The sequence below is a fragment of the Rhincodon typus genome, chromosome 24 (genome assembly GCF_021869965.1).
Source record: "Rhincodon typus isolate 14 chromosome 24, sRhiTyp1.1, whole genome shotgun sequence".
Lineage (NCBI taxonomy): Eukaryota > Metazoa > Chordata > Chondrichthyes > Orectolobiformes > Rhincodontidae > Rhincodon > Rhincodon typus.
In genome coordinates, this window is record NC_063355.1 from 35,143,690 (window position 1) to 35,163,457 (window position 19,768).

Genomic DNA, 19,768 nt, shown 5'->3' on the forward strand with positions numbered 1-19,768 from the left:
TTTGTCAAGACTTTACAATCACAGAACTTAATATTGTAAATTGCAGAGAGCAGCTAATATTTTGCAATTGCTTATCAGTCTATAATGATGCATAGCATTGAGTAATAAGGTAGTTGTATAAATTTGAAGTTGTATGGAAGAAATTGGTACACTGAAGTTTTAGAAGTAATTTTCTTTGCTCCCTGCTGCAAACTATTCCCTAGTTTACAGACTCCATATCTCCTTGAAAACTGCTTGAGCCTCTGTGTCATATTTGACTCCAAGATGAGCTTTAAATACTTTGCCACCCCCTTGCTAAGAACGTGTTTGCACTTCCAGAACATTGCTAGGTTTGTTCCTGCTTTTATTTCAATGCTGCTGAGACCCTTGTATGCCCTTGTTAACTGAAGACTGAGACAACAAGGTGCAGGGCTGGATGAACACAGCAGGCCAAGCAGCATCATAGGAGCAGAGGGTCTGTTCAAATGCATTCCTGCCTCCTATATTCTACCCTCCCTAAACTCAAGTTTATCTAAAACTCTGCTGCCCAGGTTCTTACTCCTGTTTAGGTCCTGTTTAACAATCACATCTATGTTTACTGACCTACAATGTTTCCCAGTCAAGGTACATTTCACTTTTAAATTTTTTATCCTTGTCTTTGCCCCTCTATATTTGTCTAATGCCCTTCTGATACACAGCCCTCCATGAAGACTACATTCATTTTATTTTCTCCTCGAGCATCTTCAATTGTTATTGCTGCACCATTAATAACTGTGCTTTCCTCTACTAAGGCACTTAAGCTTTCAAATTCCTTCCCAAATCTTGCTTCTATTTCTTTCTCCTTGGAGATGCTGTGCAAAGTCTACCTCTTTGACCAAGCTATTCACTAGCTGCCCTAATACCATGTGTGGGTTGGTATCAAATTTTGCTGTGAAGCACCATGAGACCTTTTATTACATTAATGCAATATGTAAGTGCAGATTGTTGTTCTATGATATGGCCATGCCAGATCTCCAGTTAAAGTATGCTCTGAGTGTTGGAAATGTGAAATGGCAGAAGCTGAAAATGCATGCCAGCCTAGCCAACAGCTGAAGGAGAAAGATGAATTGATGAAGATCTGATCAATAACAATGTGTGTTATATTTTATATGGATATTATTTTTAAATGTACTTCCATTTTTCTTATGTTCATGTGAATTACATTTGAATTTTTAATCTTGTCACTTTTTTGTAGTGCCATCTGGCTGCTTACTGTGCATTGTAACTAATTCAGTAGGTTGTCTTCATTGTTGTTGCCTTCTGACATGAAAATTTGTTATTTTAAGTCTTGCTGCTGGTACATGTGGGTTAGCTAGAGAAAAACAGATACATTGCTCTTGGAGAACCTAAAATATTTGCAGCAGAAGTTTTGCGGAACTGCTAATAGGGAAGGGTAACATTAGAGTACAGTGTCCTTCCCAGATTTGGATGAGGGAACAAAATGTAACATCTCCAAGTTTGCAGATGATATCAAGTTGGGTGGGAGGGTGAACTGTGACGACGATGCAGAGATCCTTCAGCGTGGTCTCGACAGGTTGGGTGAGTGGGCAAATCAGTGGCAATACAATATAATTTGGATAAATGTGAGGTTATTCACTTTGGAAAAACAAAAACAAGAAGGCAGATTCTTATCTGAATGGCTGTAAGTTGGAAGGGGGTGTGTGCAGCGGGACCTGGGTGTCTTTGTGCACCAGTTGCTGAAGATAAGCATACAGTTGCAGCAGTCAGTAAAGAAGGCAAATGGTATGTTTACACTAAAGTCGGTGGAGTTGTGGATAGTGCGGAAGGATGTTGCAGGTTACAGAGGGACATAGATAAGCTGCAGAGCTGGGCTGAGAGGTGGCAAATGGAGTTTAATGCAGAAAAGTGTGAGGTGATTCACTTTGGAAGGAGTAACAGGAATACAGACTACTGGGCTAATGGTAAGATTCTTGGTAGTGTGGATGAGCAGACAGATCTTGGTGTCCATGTGCATCGATCCCTGAAAGTTGCCACCCAGGTTGATAGGGTTGTTAAGAAGGCGTACGGTGTGTTAGGTTTTATTGGTGGAGGGATTGAGTTTCAGAGCCATGAGGTCATGTTGCAGCTGTACAAAACTCTGGTGTAGCCGCACTTGGAGTATTGCGTACAGTTCTGGTCGCCGCATTATAGGAAGGACGTGGAAGCATTGGAAAGGGTGCAGAGGAGATTTACCAGGATGTTGCCTGGTATGGAGGGAAGGTCTTATGAGGAAAGGCTGAGGGACTTGAGGCTGTTTTCGTTAGAGAAGAAGGTTAAGAGGTGACTTAATAGAGACATACAAGATGATCAGAGGATTAGATAGAGTGGACAACGAGAGCCTTTTTCCTCGGATGGTGATGGCTAGCACGAGGGGACATAGCTTTAAATTGAGGGGTGATAGATATAGGACAGATGTCAGAGGGGTGATAGATATAGGACAGATGTCAGAGGTAGGTTCTTTACTCAGAGAGTAGTAAGGGTGTGGAATGCCTTGCCTGCAAAAGTAGTAGACTCGCCAACTTTAAGGGCATTTAAATGGTCATTGGATAAACATATGGATGATAATGGAATAGTGTAGGTTAGATGGGCTTCAGATTGGTTTCGGAGGTCGGCGCAACATCGAGGGCCGAAGGGCTTGTACTGCACTGTAATGTTCTATGTTCTATGTTAGCCTTCATTGCAAGATGTTTCGAGTACAGAAGCAGGGATGTGTTGCAGTTGTGCAAGGCCTTGGTGAGACCGCGCCTAGAATATTGTGTGTAGTTTTGCTCTCGAGGGAGTGCAGCGAAGGTTTACCAGGCTGATTCCGGGGATGGCGGGTCTGATGTATGAGGAGAGACTAACTAGGTTGGGATTGTTTTCGCCAGAGTTCAGACAAATGGTGGGGGGGAATCCCCTAGAGACTTATAAAATTCTAACAGGACTGGACAGTGTAGGTACAGGGAGGATGTTCCCGATTGTGGTTGTGTCCAGAACCTGGGTCACAGTATGAGGATTCAGGACAGACTATTTAGGACAGAGATGAAGAGACATTTCTTCACCCAAGAGTGGTGAGCTAGTGGAATTCATTACCATAGAAAGTAGTTGATGCCAAAACACTGAATGTATTCAAGAGGCAACTAGATATAGCACTTGGGGCAAATGGGATCAAAGGTTATGGGGAGAAAGCAGGATTTGGCTATTGAGTTGATGAATAGCGGAGCAGATGCGAAGGGCCAAATGACCTCCTCCAGCTCCTATCTTCTATGTTTCTATGTAGATAATGACTGGCTTTATCTATCTTCTCAGGATTAATTACCAGAAAACATTGTATAGTTTGAGAGGACAAACTTAATGTGTCAATTTTTTTTATTTTCTTTTGCAGCGTGTGGAACTATCTGCTCGATTGTGTTTTGTTGAAGACAATCAGAGTTAGGTTTTTCGTCAACGTTGCTGAGAGTCTTGAAGGCATATGCAAACTGTACACCAGCCTTGTACCGTAAACAATGAGCAATACTTAGCTGGCTGGTACATTGACTAGTTTACATGACTTGTGCTTTAACAGCATACGCAGATCCTGAAGGGTGCGGTATGGAAAGGATATTCCCTCTTGTGGGAGATTCTAGAACAAGAGGTCACTGCTTTAAAAATAATAGGTCATCTATTTAACACAGATCAAACAAAATCTTTTCTGAGGGTTGAGCGCTTTTATAGTTCTGCTTCATCCATCGTTTGAGGAAAGATGTGGAAGCGTTGGAAAAGGTGCAGAGGAGATTTACCAGGATGTTGCCTGGAATGGAGGGAAGGTCTTACGAGGAAAGGTTGAGAGAGCTAGGGCTTTTCTCTTTAGAACGACGAAGGATGAGAGGTGACTTGATAGAGGTGTACAAAATGATCAGAGGTATAGATAGAGTGGACAGCCAGAGACATTTTCCTAGGGTGGAGGTAGCTATTATGAGGGGGCATAGTTTTAAAGTGAGTGGAGGTAGATATAGGGGAGACGTCAGAGGTAGATTCTTTACTCAGAGAGTGGTCGGGGCGTGGAATGCATTGCCGGAGAGGGTAGTGGAGTCGGCCTCATTAGGGGCATTTAAGCAGCTATTAGATAGGCATATGGATGATAGTATGAGGTAGGGGTGAAGGTTAGATAGACTTTCGGATTAGGGTAAATGTCCGGCACAACATCGTGGGCCAAAGGGCCTGTACTGTGCTGTACTGTTCTATGTTCTAAGAAAGGCTTTGAATATTTCTAAGGTAGTGGTTTGTAGCTTCTTGATGAGCAAAAGGGTTAAGGGTTATTGGGAGTTGGGTGGGATTGGGAGTAATCAGATCACCCATGATCTTATTGAGTGGTGGAATGTGCCTGAGGAGCTGAGTGGCATTCTGCTGCTACTAATTCATTGTTGTAGTATATCAGTCCTTTTAGAAGTGACTAGGTTATCTTTTCAACAGTGCTGCAGTACAGTAACCAAAGGACAGTGATTGATTTTACCTTCTAAGTTTCAACTGAAAATGTATGCAACACATTTTCATGTGAAATCAATGCATTCAGCTAAACTTTTCTATGATTGGTCAGTGCATTAAGTATAGGGGTTGGGATGTCATGTCGCGGCTGTACAGGACATTGGTTAGGCCACTTTTGGAATACTGCATTCAGTTCTGGTCTCCTTGCTATAGGAAAGATTTTGTAAAACTTGAAAGGGTTCAGAAAAGATTTACAAGGATATTGCCAGGCTTGGATGGTTTGAGCTGTAGGGAGAGGCTGAATAGGCTGGGGCTATTTTCCCAGGAGCATCGGAGACTGAACGGTGACCTTATAGAGGTTTGTAAAATCATGAGGGGCATGGATAGGTTGAATAGCCAAGAGGGGCTGGGGGAGTCCAAAAATAGAGGGCATAGGTTTAAGGTGAAAGGGGAAAGACTTAAAAGGTCCTAAGGGGCAACTTTTCCACACAGATAATGGTGCATACATGGAACGACCTGCCAGAGGAAGTGGTGGAGTCTGGTACAGTTACAACTTCTAAGAGGCATCAGGATAGGTATATAAATAGGACAGGTTCAGAGGGATATGGGCCAAATGCTGGCAAATGGGACTAGATTCATTTAGGATATCTGGTTGGTATGGACGAGTTGGACTGACGGGTCTGTTTCCATGCTGTACAGCTTTATGATTATAGTCATTTGTAACCGTTCTGAAAGTCTCCTGAAAACTGCTCTTTTGTGATTGTATTGCTTATTACCTCCCTATTAACTGTTCTATTGTCCATAGATACCTTATATTGTGTTTATCTTTAAAACTAAACTCTACATAAAGATAAGCCTACTTTCAACAAAAAGTTCAAGATGCCTTGACTGAATTTAAGTTTACCTATATTGTTCATCTACACAGCAAGTCAATTTCATTTCCAAAATGGCAACCATGTTTTAGAATTCTTGCATTTATGTTGTGCTTTTCCTGATGACTGTCACAAAACACTTTAGAACCAATGAATGATGTAGTCACTGTAATTTTGGAAATATAGCAATCAATTTGTGCTCTGTAACCTCTCTGCTACAGCATGTGATGATGGCCAAATAATCTGTGGTGCGGATTCTTGGGACTGGGATTAACCAGGACACTGGGGGTTTGACATTCAAGTGAGCAAATAGTTGGACCTCCTTTCTAAAATTTACGGAAAGATACTGTGTGCCATTGCTGCACTCCCTCAGTACTACAGTTTCAGTCTTAATATATGCTGTGGCTCTGATGTTGGACTTGAACTTGCTGTGGTTTGTTTCTCCAGCGTTTCACTAGGATTTCAATAAATAATTATAACCATGTGAACTTTTCATATAATGGTTCTTTCACAATTCAAGGGATTAAGCAATTGTTCTTCTTCCAAATTGTGGTCAAAAATGTAGAAAGTATCTGAGGTCTGCAAAAGCTGGTTGTTGGGGACGATACAGTATGGAGCTGGAGGAACACTGCAGGCCAGGCAGCATCAGAGGAACAAGAAAGTTGACGTTTCATGTTGGGATCCTTCTTCAGTCACAACTTGAATCGTCAACTTTCCTGCTCCTCTGATGCTGCCTGGCCTGCAGTGTTCCTCCAGCTCCACACTGTGTTGTCTCTGACTGCAGTATCTGCAGTTCTTGCAATCTCTGAGCTTTTTGTTGGGAACTGACTTACCACGGATATTGTGATGAGTTTGATTTAAGAGCGGTGTTGGCTAAATTAGAAAGTATCGATCTAAATTAATTTCCCCTAGCCCTCTCTATTACTTTGCACAACACCCATTGCATTTTGGTACTATTATGTTAAATAAACCTGGTGCTAGTGCTAACATTTATGTCATGCACCCCTCTCTTTCAAGTTCCTTCCTTTAATCATTCATTGGATATGCACATTTGTAGTCCATCTGCCATTGAGAAGGTGGGAATCAGCATCTTGAAATACTGCGTACTATGAGCTGTAGGTGTACACATTGCTAATAGGGAGAGGATTCCAGATTTTTGACCCATTCAATGAAGAAATTGCAATACAGTTCCAAATCAGAATGATGTGTGGCTTGGAGTGGAACTTGTAGGTGTTGGTGTTCCCATGCATCTGCTGGATATAGGCAAAGTATTTTTATTTTTCTGGTAGGTAGGATAAATGGTATGTCTTTTATGTGCAAATTAAATACAGTTTTATTGAGCTCAGCTTATCTGGTGTTTCTACACTGCCTTGAACTGAAAGAAAAAACAGTTTACATCAGTAAATTCACTTCAAGTAAAGGCTTGCTGCATGTGTTAACTTGCAGCTGATGAGATTTTAGATAAAACCTTTCAATTAAAGTTTGGCTTCTAAACTTGTGTACTGCCAAAAGTATAGCAAAAAGCCACTTGTTGATTTTTGTCAGACAATGAAGCTATTGACAAAAGCTATGGAGGATGATGTAATCCTCTGCAACGTGTCTGAGATCAATCACTCTATTCTGACTGTAAAAAGATGACTCAACTGCAGCATTTTATGTTCATAGCTGTTTATATCACTTATGGTCTCCAAAGCTGCAGTTAAGTAGAATTGTCTTTCAACCAAAATTCTCTGGCAGAACTGCATTAAAAATAGCGCCTGACTAACTTATTGAATTCTAAAGAAGAGCCACTGAACCCAATGCGTTGACTCTGCTTTCTCTGCATTGATACAGTCACACTTGCTGAGCTACAACAAAAAAAACTAGGGAAACTTATTGATGAGTACCTTGAGTTTATTGAAAAGTGGATTTAAATATTTTTATAGATTTGGGCTAAGTTATTATTTACCTGACATTCATCATCCATCCCTTTGTACTAATATAACATGGCAGGAGATTGAGACTCACCATGGAAATGGTAAGCTCGCAAAATTGAAAATAATTTTAAGATATTGAACACTACCAGATTCTTTCATGCCCTGGTGTGTAGAACTGACCTTAAAAACTGGCAAGATTTCCAATACATCTGATAACTTGATATCTTGTGTGAATGGAACTAAGCAAAAACAACTTCAGTTCTAATTTTGCATAGATTTCAAGCAAGGCAGGCAAGTAACTTTCTTAAAGGTACATAATATCATCACATGTGATACTTCGGTGTAAAGGTCCTTGCCTTCAGCCACTCACTCCCTTTCAGTGCAATGGAGTCAGTAAAATGTTCGTTCATTCAATCATATATTTAATGGAATAGGAATAGTCAAATAGCACAGAAATCAGTCTGAATGTTTCTGAGGTATCATGACAGTTAAGGTTGTTTAAAAACTCCAAAACATCTGTCTCAACAGTCTTTGTTATGTGAGCTAACATACCTGAAGGCCTTCGGACCGTATCACACTGGCACTGGTGTTTGACCTAAGAAACCATGTCACTTCCCAACATCATTCATTTCTTTTTACTATCTCCTCCCATTCAAACACGAATGGACTGAGATTCAGTTCTGTTAGCTACCTATGATATTTTGGGTCTCAGTCAAGTGATCTGGGAGTATTAGCAGAGGACATTAGCAAGTGGGAATTGCTGCTGAGCTTAACACCTTGTTCAAAGTCCAGCACTTTTTTGGAAGTGATTGAATAGCTATGAAAAGCAAGTATCTTGGCAGTTTTCCACGCTCTCATGCGGGCACTGAATTGTAGCACAAATAATGCGACCTTGGTTGATTTGATTTAACAGCACAGACTGGATATCCAGTCTGGGACTTTTCTGATTTTAGTTTTTGCAGCAACGTATGTTTTTAATCAAATAAGCTGTATGAAGAATTATTTCTTTCTGTCTTTCTGATCTTGTGCTCAGGGCTCAATTAAACTGTCGGTAGGTTACTGGCATTAATTTTCAGAATCAGAATCAACAGTAGTCCTGCATATCTGTCATCAAGAATACCATGATGTGGAGGTGTTGGCTGGGATGGACAAAGTCAGAAATCACACGACACCAGATTGTAGTCCAGCAGGTTTATTTGAAATCACAAGCTTTTGGGCCATAGCCCCTTTGTAAGGTCAAGTGAGAGAGAGAGCACACAGAATTCAGAATTTATGGACAGAGATCAAGGGCAGAGAGAGCAAAAGATTGTATAAATGGCGTGAGTCAGGGGAACATCTCAGCAGTCAAGGACATTCAGCTTCTGAGATAACAAGGTGTAGAGCTGGATGAACACAGCAGGCCAAGCAGCATCATAGGATTTGGCCTGCTGTGTTCATCCAGCTCTACACCTTTTTATCTCAGATTTTCCAGCATCTGCAGTTCCTACTATCTCTGACATTCAGCTTCTGATCTTCGAGTAAGTGTCCTCCAAGGCAGCCTTTGAGGTGCACAACAACACAAAATCATGGAGCAGAAACTGATAGCCAAGCTCTGTACCCATAAAGACAGCCTCAACTGTGATTTTGGGTTCATGTCGCGCTACATGTGACTCCACCACACTCTCCTGTATCTGTAAAATCTTCCTTACTGTCCTGTTTTTGACACCATCACCTTGATAAATTGTGATGAGCTCTCTAGCTTGTACAGTTTTGGATTACTTTTTACTTTTTGGTCTAATATTTGACGTGCGACTCTTATACTTATGTTATTCCAGGCATTTGCTTTGTCTCCAGCACCACCTTATTTTTGTTTTTTGCAGTTACGTCTCTGCCTCATTTAATCAGTTATAGGTCATCCCTTCACTTGTTAGTCAGCTGTTGACACTTCACTCACCCTGTTTAACATTTTTGATCATCTGCGGAGACTTATTATTCGACATGCATCACACCATTTGTATGATCTTTTGATATCTCTGCCCATAAATTCTGTGTTCTGTGTGCTTCTCTCTCACTTCACCTGACAAAAGGTCTATGGTCCGAAAGTTTGTGGTTTCAGATAAACCTGTTGGACTATAATCTGGTCTTGTGTGACTTCAGATCAATAATATCAACATCTTCAATAGGATTGCGGTTACCAGAATTTGACTGTATGCCAAATCAAAAGGCACGTTTATAAATCATTTTCAATGAACGCAAATGTACTTGTAGGGCAGCAAAAGATTTTAAGTGGACCTACATTTTACTCCACAAAGTTTCAAGGATTGTTTTGAATTGGGTTGATTTTTGGGAAATGTAATCCTGCTTCATCTACTGATGTGGTGTAAGTACTCTGTACTTACTTTGTTTTGAATTTCTTGGATTCACTAATAGGATTGTTCAGACTGACCTGGCTAATAAAATTGGCATTTATCCAATACATTTTGCATCCTCATGGTGTCCTAACGGCATCTCATAGACAATTAAATTATTTTAAAATGTAATCACTCTTATTCTACAAGAAAATGCAGAATGCTCACAGCAAATTGTCTTTCTCACACACGAAAGTAACAAGTTAATTTATTATAATGGTGGTGGTGGTGGTGGCGGCGGTTAGAGCAATAACCAAGAAGTGTCTCAGTTTAATATGGCATCTGTAAGACAGCATCACTGACATTACAACACTTTTCCTGACCCTGAATAGGCTAATGGTACCTCAGTTTAACACTTCATTGAAATACAATGCCTCTGATGCAACACTTCTCTTCAGAGTTGTTGAGGTGTCAAACTGCAGGAGCATGGCATGAAAAATTGTGTGGTATTGTGGTGGGATAGAGCTGAGTCTTTGTCAGGGTTTTGAAAAATTAGAGGTATTTTCGTATGCTGGGATTGTCTAGAGATTGGAACAGACACCTATTAAAGGGAGTTGAACATTTTGATCCCATGTGTTTGTGAAAATCTTTTCTTTTACACAGTGGAAATACTAAATTAGTTTCTTAACCAAAATGCTGTCCTGTTTCATATTAGAAACAACTGCTGCAACATGTGGAAGCTGGTGGACACCAATGTGATTCAGAGCAAACACATTCCATAGTAAATGTTTGCAGCTTAAGGATCCTTGCGTTTTAGTTGAGGAGCTGGAATCCAAGCTGGAAACATTGTGCGACATCAGAAAAGGGGAGGGTGACCTGAACACTTTACTCCAAAGGGTGGTGATGTCCCTCAAACTAGATCATTCAAAATTGTCTGTAATCAGGGACAGGTGGGTGTGACTGCAAGTGAGGCAGATTTGAGGAGCCAGGGCTTGCAGTTGAGGAGCTTGGGCCCCAGCAATTCTCCAACAGTTAGGAGATTCTCGCAAGTTATGCAGACAAGAGTGGAGACTGCAGGGAGGATGAGCAAACTGACCGTGGCACTTTGGTAGAGGGAGCCGTTGAGGTAGAAAATGGGAAAGTAGTAGTGGTAGGTAACAGTATACTTAAAGGCATTGAAATTTATTGTTCTCTGCAGCAGTAAGTATGGGGTTCTGAAGGCTGTGTTGCCTGTCCTGTGCCAGTGTTAAAGATATTTCCTTGGGCCTGCGGAAGAATTTTTAGATGGGAGGGATGGAATCTAGTTGTCAACATTCACGTGGGTACCAACGGCATTGACAGCACTGGGAAAGAGATTTTGCTGAAAAGATCTTGAACAGCCAAGAGCTGAACTTAAAAAGCAGAATCATCGAGGTAAATCTTTGGATTATCACCTGAGTCAAGGGCAAACTAGCACAGGTCTAAACAAAGTCAAGGAGTTAAATGCATAACTCTAAAATAGGTGTGAGTGGAATGGATTTCAGTTCATGGGACATTGGCAGTAGTACTGGGTTAGAAGGAAACTGTTCCAGTATAACATGCTTCACATGGCCTGAGCATGAACTAGTGTCTAAACTATTCAAATAACTAGAGTTGTAGAGAGGGCTTAAACTAATTTGGGCCGCGGGAGCCCAAGAAGATATATCAGCAAGACTGGATAGCTATATGCTTAATGATGCCCAGGGTAGGATAGGACAGTTTACAGATACAGGAAAAACAGCAGTAAATAGAGTCAAAGGGATAAATGGTAAAAAGGAAAAATTAATAGCCCTGCTTTTGAATACATACATACTATTTTATTCCTAATACTATTTAACAGCGCAAATACAAGTTGATGGGTATGATCTTCTAGCAACAACAGAGATTTGGTTATAAGGAGATCAAAGCTGGAGTCTAAATGTTTGAAAGGACAGGCATTAAGGAAAGGATGGTGGGCAGCATTGTGTGTCAGGGTCAGAATAAGATGATAGCAAAAAATAATCTTGAATTGGAAAGTGTAGAATCCATTTGGGTGGAGGGAAGAAAACATTGGTGGGAGTAGTCTGTAGGCTCCTGATTAGTGGCTATACAGAGTGACAGAATAAATCAGGAGATAATGAAAGCATGTGAAAAAGGTAGTACATTAATCATGGATGACTTTAATCTTCATATAAAGTGGGTAAATCAAATTGGCAGGGGTAATCACGAAGAAGAATTCATAGTGTATTCTCTTGAATAATATATTGTGAATCCAATCAGGGGTCAGGCTTTTGTGGAGCTAGTGATGTGTAATGAGGCGGGTTTAATAAATGACGTAAGTTGAAAAGATCTAAGAAACCTAACTGGACTCCCCTAATCACAGCTTAGATGCACCTTCTTGTTATGAAATGTTTTGGGACATCTTATGAGATGTTGCTGTAACAATCTACATTTGTACAAAAACTAACAAAAGAATGAGATGCAAGGTAATAAGTTGAACACATTTCTGTAGCAGCAAGATGCACTGCACCAACTTGATTTTTTTTCAATATTACCTCCTAAACCTGCGACGTCTATTTCCTAGAAGGACAAGGAGAGCAAATGCATGGAAACACTATAAAGTTCAAGTTTCCTTCCAAATAGTGCACTCTCCTGACTTGAAAATGTATTGACGGTCCTTAATCGTTGTTTGGTCAAAACCCTGGAATTCCATTCTGAACAGCACTGCAGGAATACCTTCACATGGACTGCTGAGCTTCAAGAAGGTGCTCACCAGTTTTATATGGCAATTAGGGGTGAGCAATGACAGCCACGTTCCGAGTGACACCCACATTTTGAGAATAATTTTTTTTTAATGCATTAATTATACTGTTATGCACAAATAAATTCGGATCACAAGACGGAGTTAAAACAAGCCTATGACCTGCTTATTCCACTTGTTTTGGTTGGTGATAATTCTAGGTTTCTCATGGGCTGGCATTTTAGATTAGATCTACTAGTAACAAAATAGTATGTATTCTAGGGTTCTGGTTATTGCTGTTACTGATATAAGAATGTTCCAAGTTTTACCTCCCTCTGCAAGTTGAAATGTTTCCTAGCTTAAATCCTAAACAATCTGGTTCTAAAATGATTAGGCTGTGGCCCATTTCCTAGATGCCTTGACCAGTATGAGTAGCTTTCACAACTATGTAACTAACTCTTAACACCTTAAACAGTTTTATTTGTATTTTACAAACCATGAAATCCTTGACAAAACATGTGGTGGCGTTGATAATCCAAATTAAACCAGCCAAGGTATTACTCAAGTGAAATGGAAAATGTTCTTTAGAATCCGAGAGCCATTTCATGGTATTTAATCCAGGTATAATTTAACTATTTCCTTCAGAATAATTATACAATACCTGCTCACAGCCTTATTAGGCCTAGTAATTAGTTAATTTCTTAAGCAGGCCAATAACTTTTCTTTAATTCCATGAGTTGATATGAAAGTGGAAGGGAGGCAAACACTGCGCAGCCATCCTCATCACTTAGCCAGCAATAATTGACAGAAAGTTGAGCACAAGTCCCTTCTATTCATCATCTTAGTAGCAGAAGCATAACACAAGTTGAGAAATCAAAGGACAGTTCAAAACAACATCTATATTTTAAAATATTCAAATTAACAATGCATTTCCCAGATACTACTTTGAAGTGATTCTGTTTAGCAACTAAGTAAAGTAACTTACTTACATTTCCTCTCTTTCCCCTATTCTCGCAGTTAACTCACGTTAAACAGTAGTGAATATAGTGAACCCAGTTTGGATACTTATAATTTTGGTTTGTTACATAAATTAAATCTTTTATTAAATCTGTATAAGTACTTACCTCCTGTTCAGAATTTTTGTCATGATTTTTGTTCTGTTTTGCAAATCACTATTTTCAGCAGGAGTCACAGAGTAGGGAATAGGAGTGACCTCCTTGTTTGTCTGTCTGTCTTTTTACTCCAGTTCACAGCATGACGTTGACTGTCACTTCTGGTGACCTTTACTGCCATATTCAAATTTATAATAAGTTGCTTAGGAAGAGGTGAGAGATCTGTGTACATTTTATTACAAAAAAAATGCAACCTTCCAACTGCAAAGTTTTGAGTTGATTTGCTAGCCCTCATAAATTTGAGTGTACAGCACAAAATCTAAAATATATCTTGTGCAATTTATGACATCAGGCACCCTTCTCATCCACTTTTTATTCTAGTTAGTATGTGAACGGACGTGGGGGTTTGTTCACAGAACTTGTTTTTGTTTTGTACAGTGCATATTTCATTTCTCAGTAGTGCCAAAACCTGCAGAATTTTTTTTCAATTGAAAACTAAATATGAGATTTTCACTTAGGCTGAAATAGATCTTTTTTCCCTCTTTTGGAATTATATTTTTTTGAGGTTGTATTGAGTCATTCATCACAAATTTTGACTTAACTATGTTGAGCAGTGGTACTAACTTCCACTTTTGCAATATACCATGTCTTTTATCCCCCCTCATTAACAGTGATGTGTTCTGTGTGCTTTCTATCAGAGGTGTTATATTGTAAAGGTTCTTTCAATGAAGTGAAGAGTGTTGAGATAAGTGGTGTCATGGATAATAGGAAAATTAATGCAGTTTTGAAATGTTTTTTAGATTTCCTAGCTATTAATTTCTAATGATATGCTATATTGTTTGTATGGATTATTATTAAAATGCTTCTCAATGGCAAACAACAATGCTTTGTCCTTTTAAAAAAAAAGTCTGACAAGTTTATGATAATTCACACTTTGAGCCTTTTTGCTAGTACACACCGAATTGAGTTTCATCATGTTTAAGAAAATATACTTTATCAACTAAAAGCAGAACTTAATTTAATTCCTGTTATTTAATGGTTGCTTATATTAGTTCTGTTTCTGTGGCCTAACTGACTTAAACTGACCCCAAATTGATGCCGGTTAAAGCTCTTTGTACTATACTATGAAATTATGTTGTGGCCTACTTAAAGAATATGCCTGTTAACAATAAACTTGAGTATCTGCTAATTTGGGACAAGAGGGCATTATACAACTGGCTTCCCATCATTTTATTTAGTCCCCCACCCTACCCCAACTGCCAAAAAAAATAAACTTCTAAAAATTGGCATTTTATGATTATCCAAATAATGATGGAACAATATATCTCTGAAGTGTTGCATTTAGTATTCTGTTGCATTCTTCAGAATGAGGAGTTCAAGTCTGTAAGAGCAGTTTTATGGCATAGATGGAAAGCTTGCTCATTTAATTGCTGTTGGAGCATTTTGCTGTTTTGAGGTGTGGTCAAGATGTTTGAAAAATAATGCATCTTTTTCAAAACAAAAGGTATGAATTGCTTCTTTTCCAGATCCTCGCTGGGCATCTATAAACAGGGGTGTTCTGATCTGTGATGACTGCTGCAGTGTGCACCGCAGTCTGGGCCGGCACATCTCTCAGGTACGACACCTGACACACACACCGTGGCCTCCTACATTGCTGCAGGTAAGGAAAATTTTGTAATCTTACCCCCTTAATGAGTACAGGTTTGTTACAGAGGTTCAGTGGGAAGCTAGATTTGTTCCTGGTTTTGCCTGATATCTTTGTAAGGGACTGGTTAGTCAAAGAAGGTTGACCCATGTCGTCATGTTGTAGCTAAGTACCATGACTCATGATGCTCTCCATCCATTAGAAGCCATGTAATATTCTGAGAAGTGCAAGTTGTGAAGAAGTTTTGAAGCCAGTTCTGGTCAATACCTCTCTGAGAATGAGACCTCTAGCCACTCAAATGATAAAATGCATTTCTATGGCCATAATAATCTGTTTGCTCTATCTGATCTCACTCTGTGTGAAAAGGACAGCCATTTCCTGATAACTGTATGAAAATTGAAATAGGGAGTTACTCGGGCTCGCCCCTATGTATTCGCTGATAGCAGCATTCTTAACATAGATCAGAGAACAAGTTATCTATTCACCCAGGTGGACTAAGATGACACATCCAAGGATTAGACCTACTGCACTTGAGTCACATGGCTTCAATGAACTGGGAATTCTAGATTGCTTCATTCTATTTGTGTTTATATTGCCATTTCTGACCTGTTGACTTTTGTGGGCCTCACTATTTAGAAGATGCAGTTTTTAGTGCCATTGCCTCATTGATAGATAATCCTTCAGCAGTAATTTGAGATGAATGAAAATTAATGGAAACATGATGTAAGCATTATATGTGGTTCCTGTGGGATCACTGTGTATCTTTGTAATCCGAACAGAAAAGTAAAATAGGAAAATGGGTATGAGAAAAAAGCTCCTCAAAGATAGAAACATCTTCATGGAAAATAAATAGATCCTAATTAGAGAGTAGTTGTCACATTTTACTGCGCTTTCCTAACTTTTACTGTGCTAGGATCATTTGTAACTTATTGAAGCGCTAAAACTGGACATTCCTTACTGATGACATGCCTTTTTCAATTCATGCTGTGTCTGACTAGTAGACATTCTATATGTGAATACTTTCAGCAGTTATCTTAGCTCACTGGTTTGCTGGATCACTTTAAGCTTGGTAAAAATGCATGAGGCCTTAACCTAGTAGATCATTCTAACATAATTATTGTGGCTGCTGATCAGGACTGTTATTGTAACCCACATTGTGCTGTTATTGCAAGTTACAAGGATTAATTTATTAAATTCCTGTGCATCGAACTGTGGTTATTCCATATCCCAGCCCTTCAGTCCAGCTTGAGATATCTTAGGCCATACTTAGCCATTATTTCCTCATAATCTAACTGTTTAACCTCTTCAGATGGAAAGAAAATGCCCATGGCAGAAGTGCCATCAGTTGTAAAAGCATTACGGTAAATATTGTTTTCTATGTTTTAAAAACATGTCTTTAATTTCAGATGGTGCAAACTCTTGTTAGCAATGGTGCCAATTCAATCTGGGAGCATTCATTGCTGGATCCTACTTCTCTAATGAGTGGAAAGCGCAAGGCCAGCCCTCAAGACAAAGTGCAGTAAGTATATCAAACCCTGCTTTGTGCTTCTATTTGATACAGAGTTTAAATTTACAATAAATATATCTAGCATTTCAGTTGCTATTAGATCAGTGAATCAGAAATGCACCTCAAGTAACTAACTTTTGTCTCCAAACTAATTTTTGTGTAAGGCACAAGGTGTACTTTCTGGCAAGTCACTTTTTGACTTGTGGTTCTCCACTGTTAACTTTTGAGCCGTGTTACCACAGTTGAAGAATGAAAGATGTTTCCAGTATATTTATCAATCTGTACATGCATGATAGTGGTCAGATACAATAGAAATCAAAGTAAAATACTGTGGCTCCTAGAACTCTGAAATAAAACAGTGCTGGAAGTACCTAGCAGGTCTGACAGTATTTTGGTGCGATGAAAAGAGTTAACACTTTGGGTCAAATATGATTTTGGAATGAATTTGTTGAGAAGAATCCAATGCAACTTAAAATATTAACTGTCCCTGTCTCTCCACAATTGCTGCGAGATATGCTAACTAGATGCAATAGAAAGCTTGTTTTAGACTACCGCATGTTATAAGTTTATTCTCTTTTGGAACTGGTCTAAAATTTCAGTGTCCTTCATGATTCTTATAGTCCCTTTATGTTACCAGTTCATAGTTCAATAGCGGCTACTTTCTGATTGCCTAGAAAAATTTAGATTAATTTTAGTTACTCAATTAAATTTGAGACTTCTATTTCAATTACATTTTTTTATATTTCACAAGGGAAAATTAATCAAGCTGTGAAATGATTAAATTAACTTCTTGATAAATAGCAACAATTTGCAGGAATTAAAATTGTATGTCTCCGTCACCATAAATCAACCCTTGGAATTGGGAGGATATTTATGGAGCCACATACAAATTTGTGAAAGGAAACCAATCAAAAAACGAGCAAGACTGCATCAGTCATTTAGTGGAATGAGCTATTAACGGTTCAAAACTTGCCTTTCAAAATCTCTAGTTGCAGAAAAGATGTACTGCGGTAATATTATGGTGACCAACCCTGTATGCTAGGGCCCACTATCAAAATGGTTGCAGAATGTGACATGGCTCTTAGTCAGTATCTCCACTTGAAAATCAGAAAATTGCTGATAAGACATGTTACATATTGGTCTTTCAGCTGCTGGATCTGGCTTCAATTTCAACTTAGTCTGATCATTTGCTATCTTCTATGTCTTCTGTCTATAAAAGTTCTGAATGAATCACGTAAATACTTAAATTTCTGTACAGCATCTTGACTTATTGTTGAAAGGCCATAAAGTGTTTATGTGAACATAGCTGGTTGAGAATTACAGAATATTATAGCACAGAAATTTTGCCCATTGAGTCTGCACTGGCTCTTTAGAAGAGGTAAGATTAGTCCCATTCTTCTGCACTTTCCCTATGTCCCTACATTTTTTTTCTCTGAATACATATTCAATTTCATTTTAAAAACTTAATGAAATTGCCATCGGCACCTGATCAGACAATGCTACAGTCAATCATATGTAGCAAAATGTTTTACTTCATGTCAACTCTGGTTCTTTTGCCAACACCTTTTTAAAATCTATGCCTTCTGGTTAGTGATCCAGGAACCAGTTTCTCTTAATTTCCTCTAACCCTTCACAGTTTGATTCTGCATAAGCTCTCTCTGTCCTCCCTATACTAAGGAGGACAACCCAACCTGACGATGTAGCTGTAATCCCTGAAAGTATTCTGGTAAATTTGCCTCTGTGCTCCTCCTGTAAATGTGTTGCCCAGAACTGGGCACAGCTGATGCCAAACGACTTGTTTAAACATGAAAGTTTTGATTCTTACTGGGTTTGTACCATGGGTGTCACTTATCTTCTGGTATATCCTACCACAAGTTTTTGCATATCTTGTGTTTAAAAGCGGTTGGTGCAGGGGAGAGGGTGTGTCGATGATGTTTTGATTGTTTAGCCACACTTATTCACAAAGTTCACACTATAAGTTTGTATTTAGTGAGTTGCTTGCATGCACAAAGCTATGCTTCAGCAAGGGTGTTTTGCTGCAGTGTTGGAGTGGCAATTGCTACAGAACAATGTTGTGTCAATCCAGGATATATGAATGTTGCCTTTATTCCAGTACTGGACAATGACTGGTATGAAACAAAAAAAAAGTCACACTGAGAGAACCATGTGTTCTGTTCAAAACTTGCACCTGAAGCATTTTATGTAGATGGAGTCATGACAACTAAGGCAGGGTAGAAACAGCATTATGTTAACAGTTCTTCAGCATGTATATCTTTGGTTGTCTGAAATAAGTGTTTCATTTCCCAGTGCTGACACCGCTTACTGAAATGACCATAAATCTCTCATAAGACTACATTACCATGACAAATAAACTCTTAATTGTTCCATATAAATGTACATTGTGGTATTTTTAGAACATGTTTGCCTTATCAAATAAATTACTCATACTCTTTTCCACCATTCAGCCCCAATAAAGCAGAATTTATCAGAGCCAAATATTCAATGCTGGCTTTCGTCCATCGCTTGCCATGTCGTGAGGATGACAGTGTTGCAGCCAAAGACCTGAGCAAAGTAAGCATCATAACAAAAAGCATTAGCTTAACGAAAACCTTAAAATATTTCTTTGGAAGAAAGTTGCTAAATTTGACTTGAGTTACTTTAGTGTACATGAGTTGAGAGTTGTTGCAATAGTAGTGCTTAATGTTGCCAGTATAGTCATGTAACCTATTGTATTAAGTACTTCAGTTATTAACTATGAATGCACTTGTTCAATTGTTTGGAAATGCTGCTGATACTAAGATGAAGTGGAATTTTTCACTGGCTGGGTTACATAGTATTACTAATATAGTTATAATCTAGGTGCAGCAGCTTTGTTCATAGTATTTCCTGCACTACTGTGATTAGAAAGTGATTAAAAAGCTGTATCTTTTAATTTATTAATTCTATTGCTTGAAAACTAAGGTGACCTCAGGCAAGGATTGCTAGTCTCTTATAGTGCCAGTGTGGAACCAGAACTTTGGATAATCTGAGAATTATATATCCCTGGGAACTTCTTTACCTCTAATGTGTGTGTAGAATTTTTTGTTTTTCCTGGAGTTAGGTAGTTCCAATTTCATTTCAAACTATTCTAAAGAGCCAGATGAATGAAATCGCTTTTAAGACATTAAGAGCCCACAACATAATTTATGATG

At 38.9% G+C, this 19,768-nt stretch overlaps 2 protein-coding genes across 2 annotated transcripts in view; one reads left to right on the forward strand and one right to left on the reverse strand.

Moving 5' to 3' along the window:
• svopa (SV2 related protein a) overlaps positions 1 to 19,768 on the reverse strand; it is a 317,985-nt gene that overhangs the window by 162,552 nt on the left and 135,665 nt on the right. The gene's annotated exons all lie outside the window — the stretch shown is intronic.
• git2a (G protein-coupled receptor kinase interacting ArfGAP 2a) overlaps positions 1 to 19,768 on the forward strand; it is a 50,649-nt gene that overhangs the window by 1,079 nt on the left and 29,802 nt on the right. Inside the window, exons 2-4 of the mRNA XM_048611678.1 lie at positions 14,952 to 15,085; positions 16,477 to 16,589; positions 19,043 to 19,148. Of these exons, the coding sequence (XP_048467635.1) occupies positions 14,952 to 15,085; positions 16,477 to 16,589; positions 19,043 to 19,148 (353 nt within the window). The remainder of the gene's footprint in view (positions 1 to 14,951; positions 15,086 to 16,476; positions 16,590 to 19,042; positions 19,149 to 19,768) is intronic.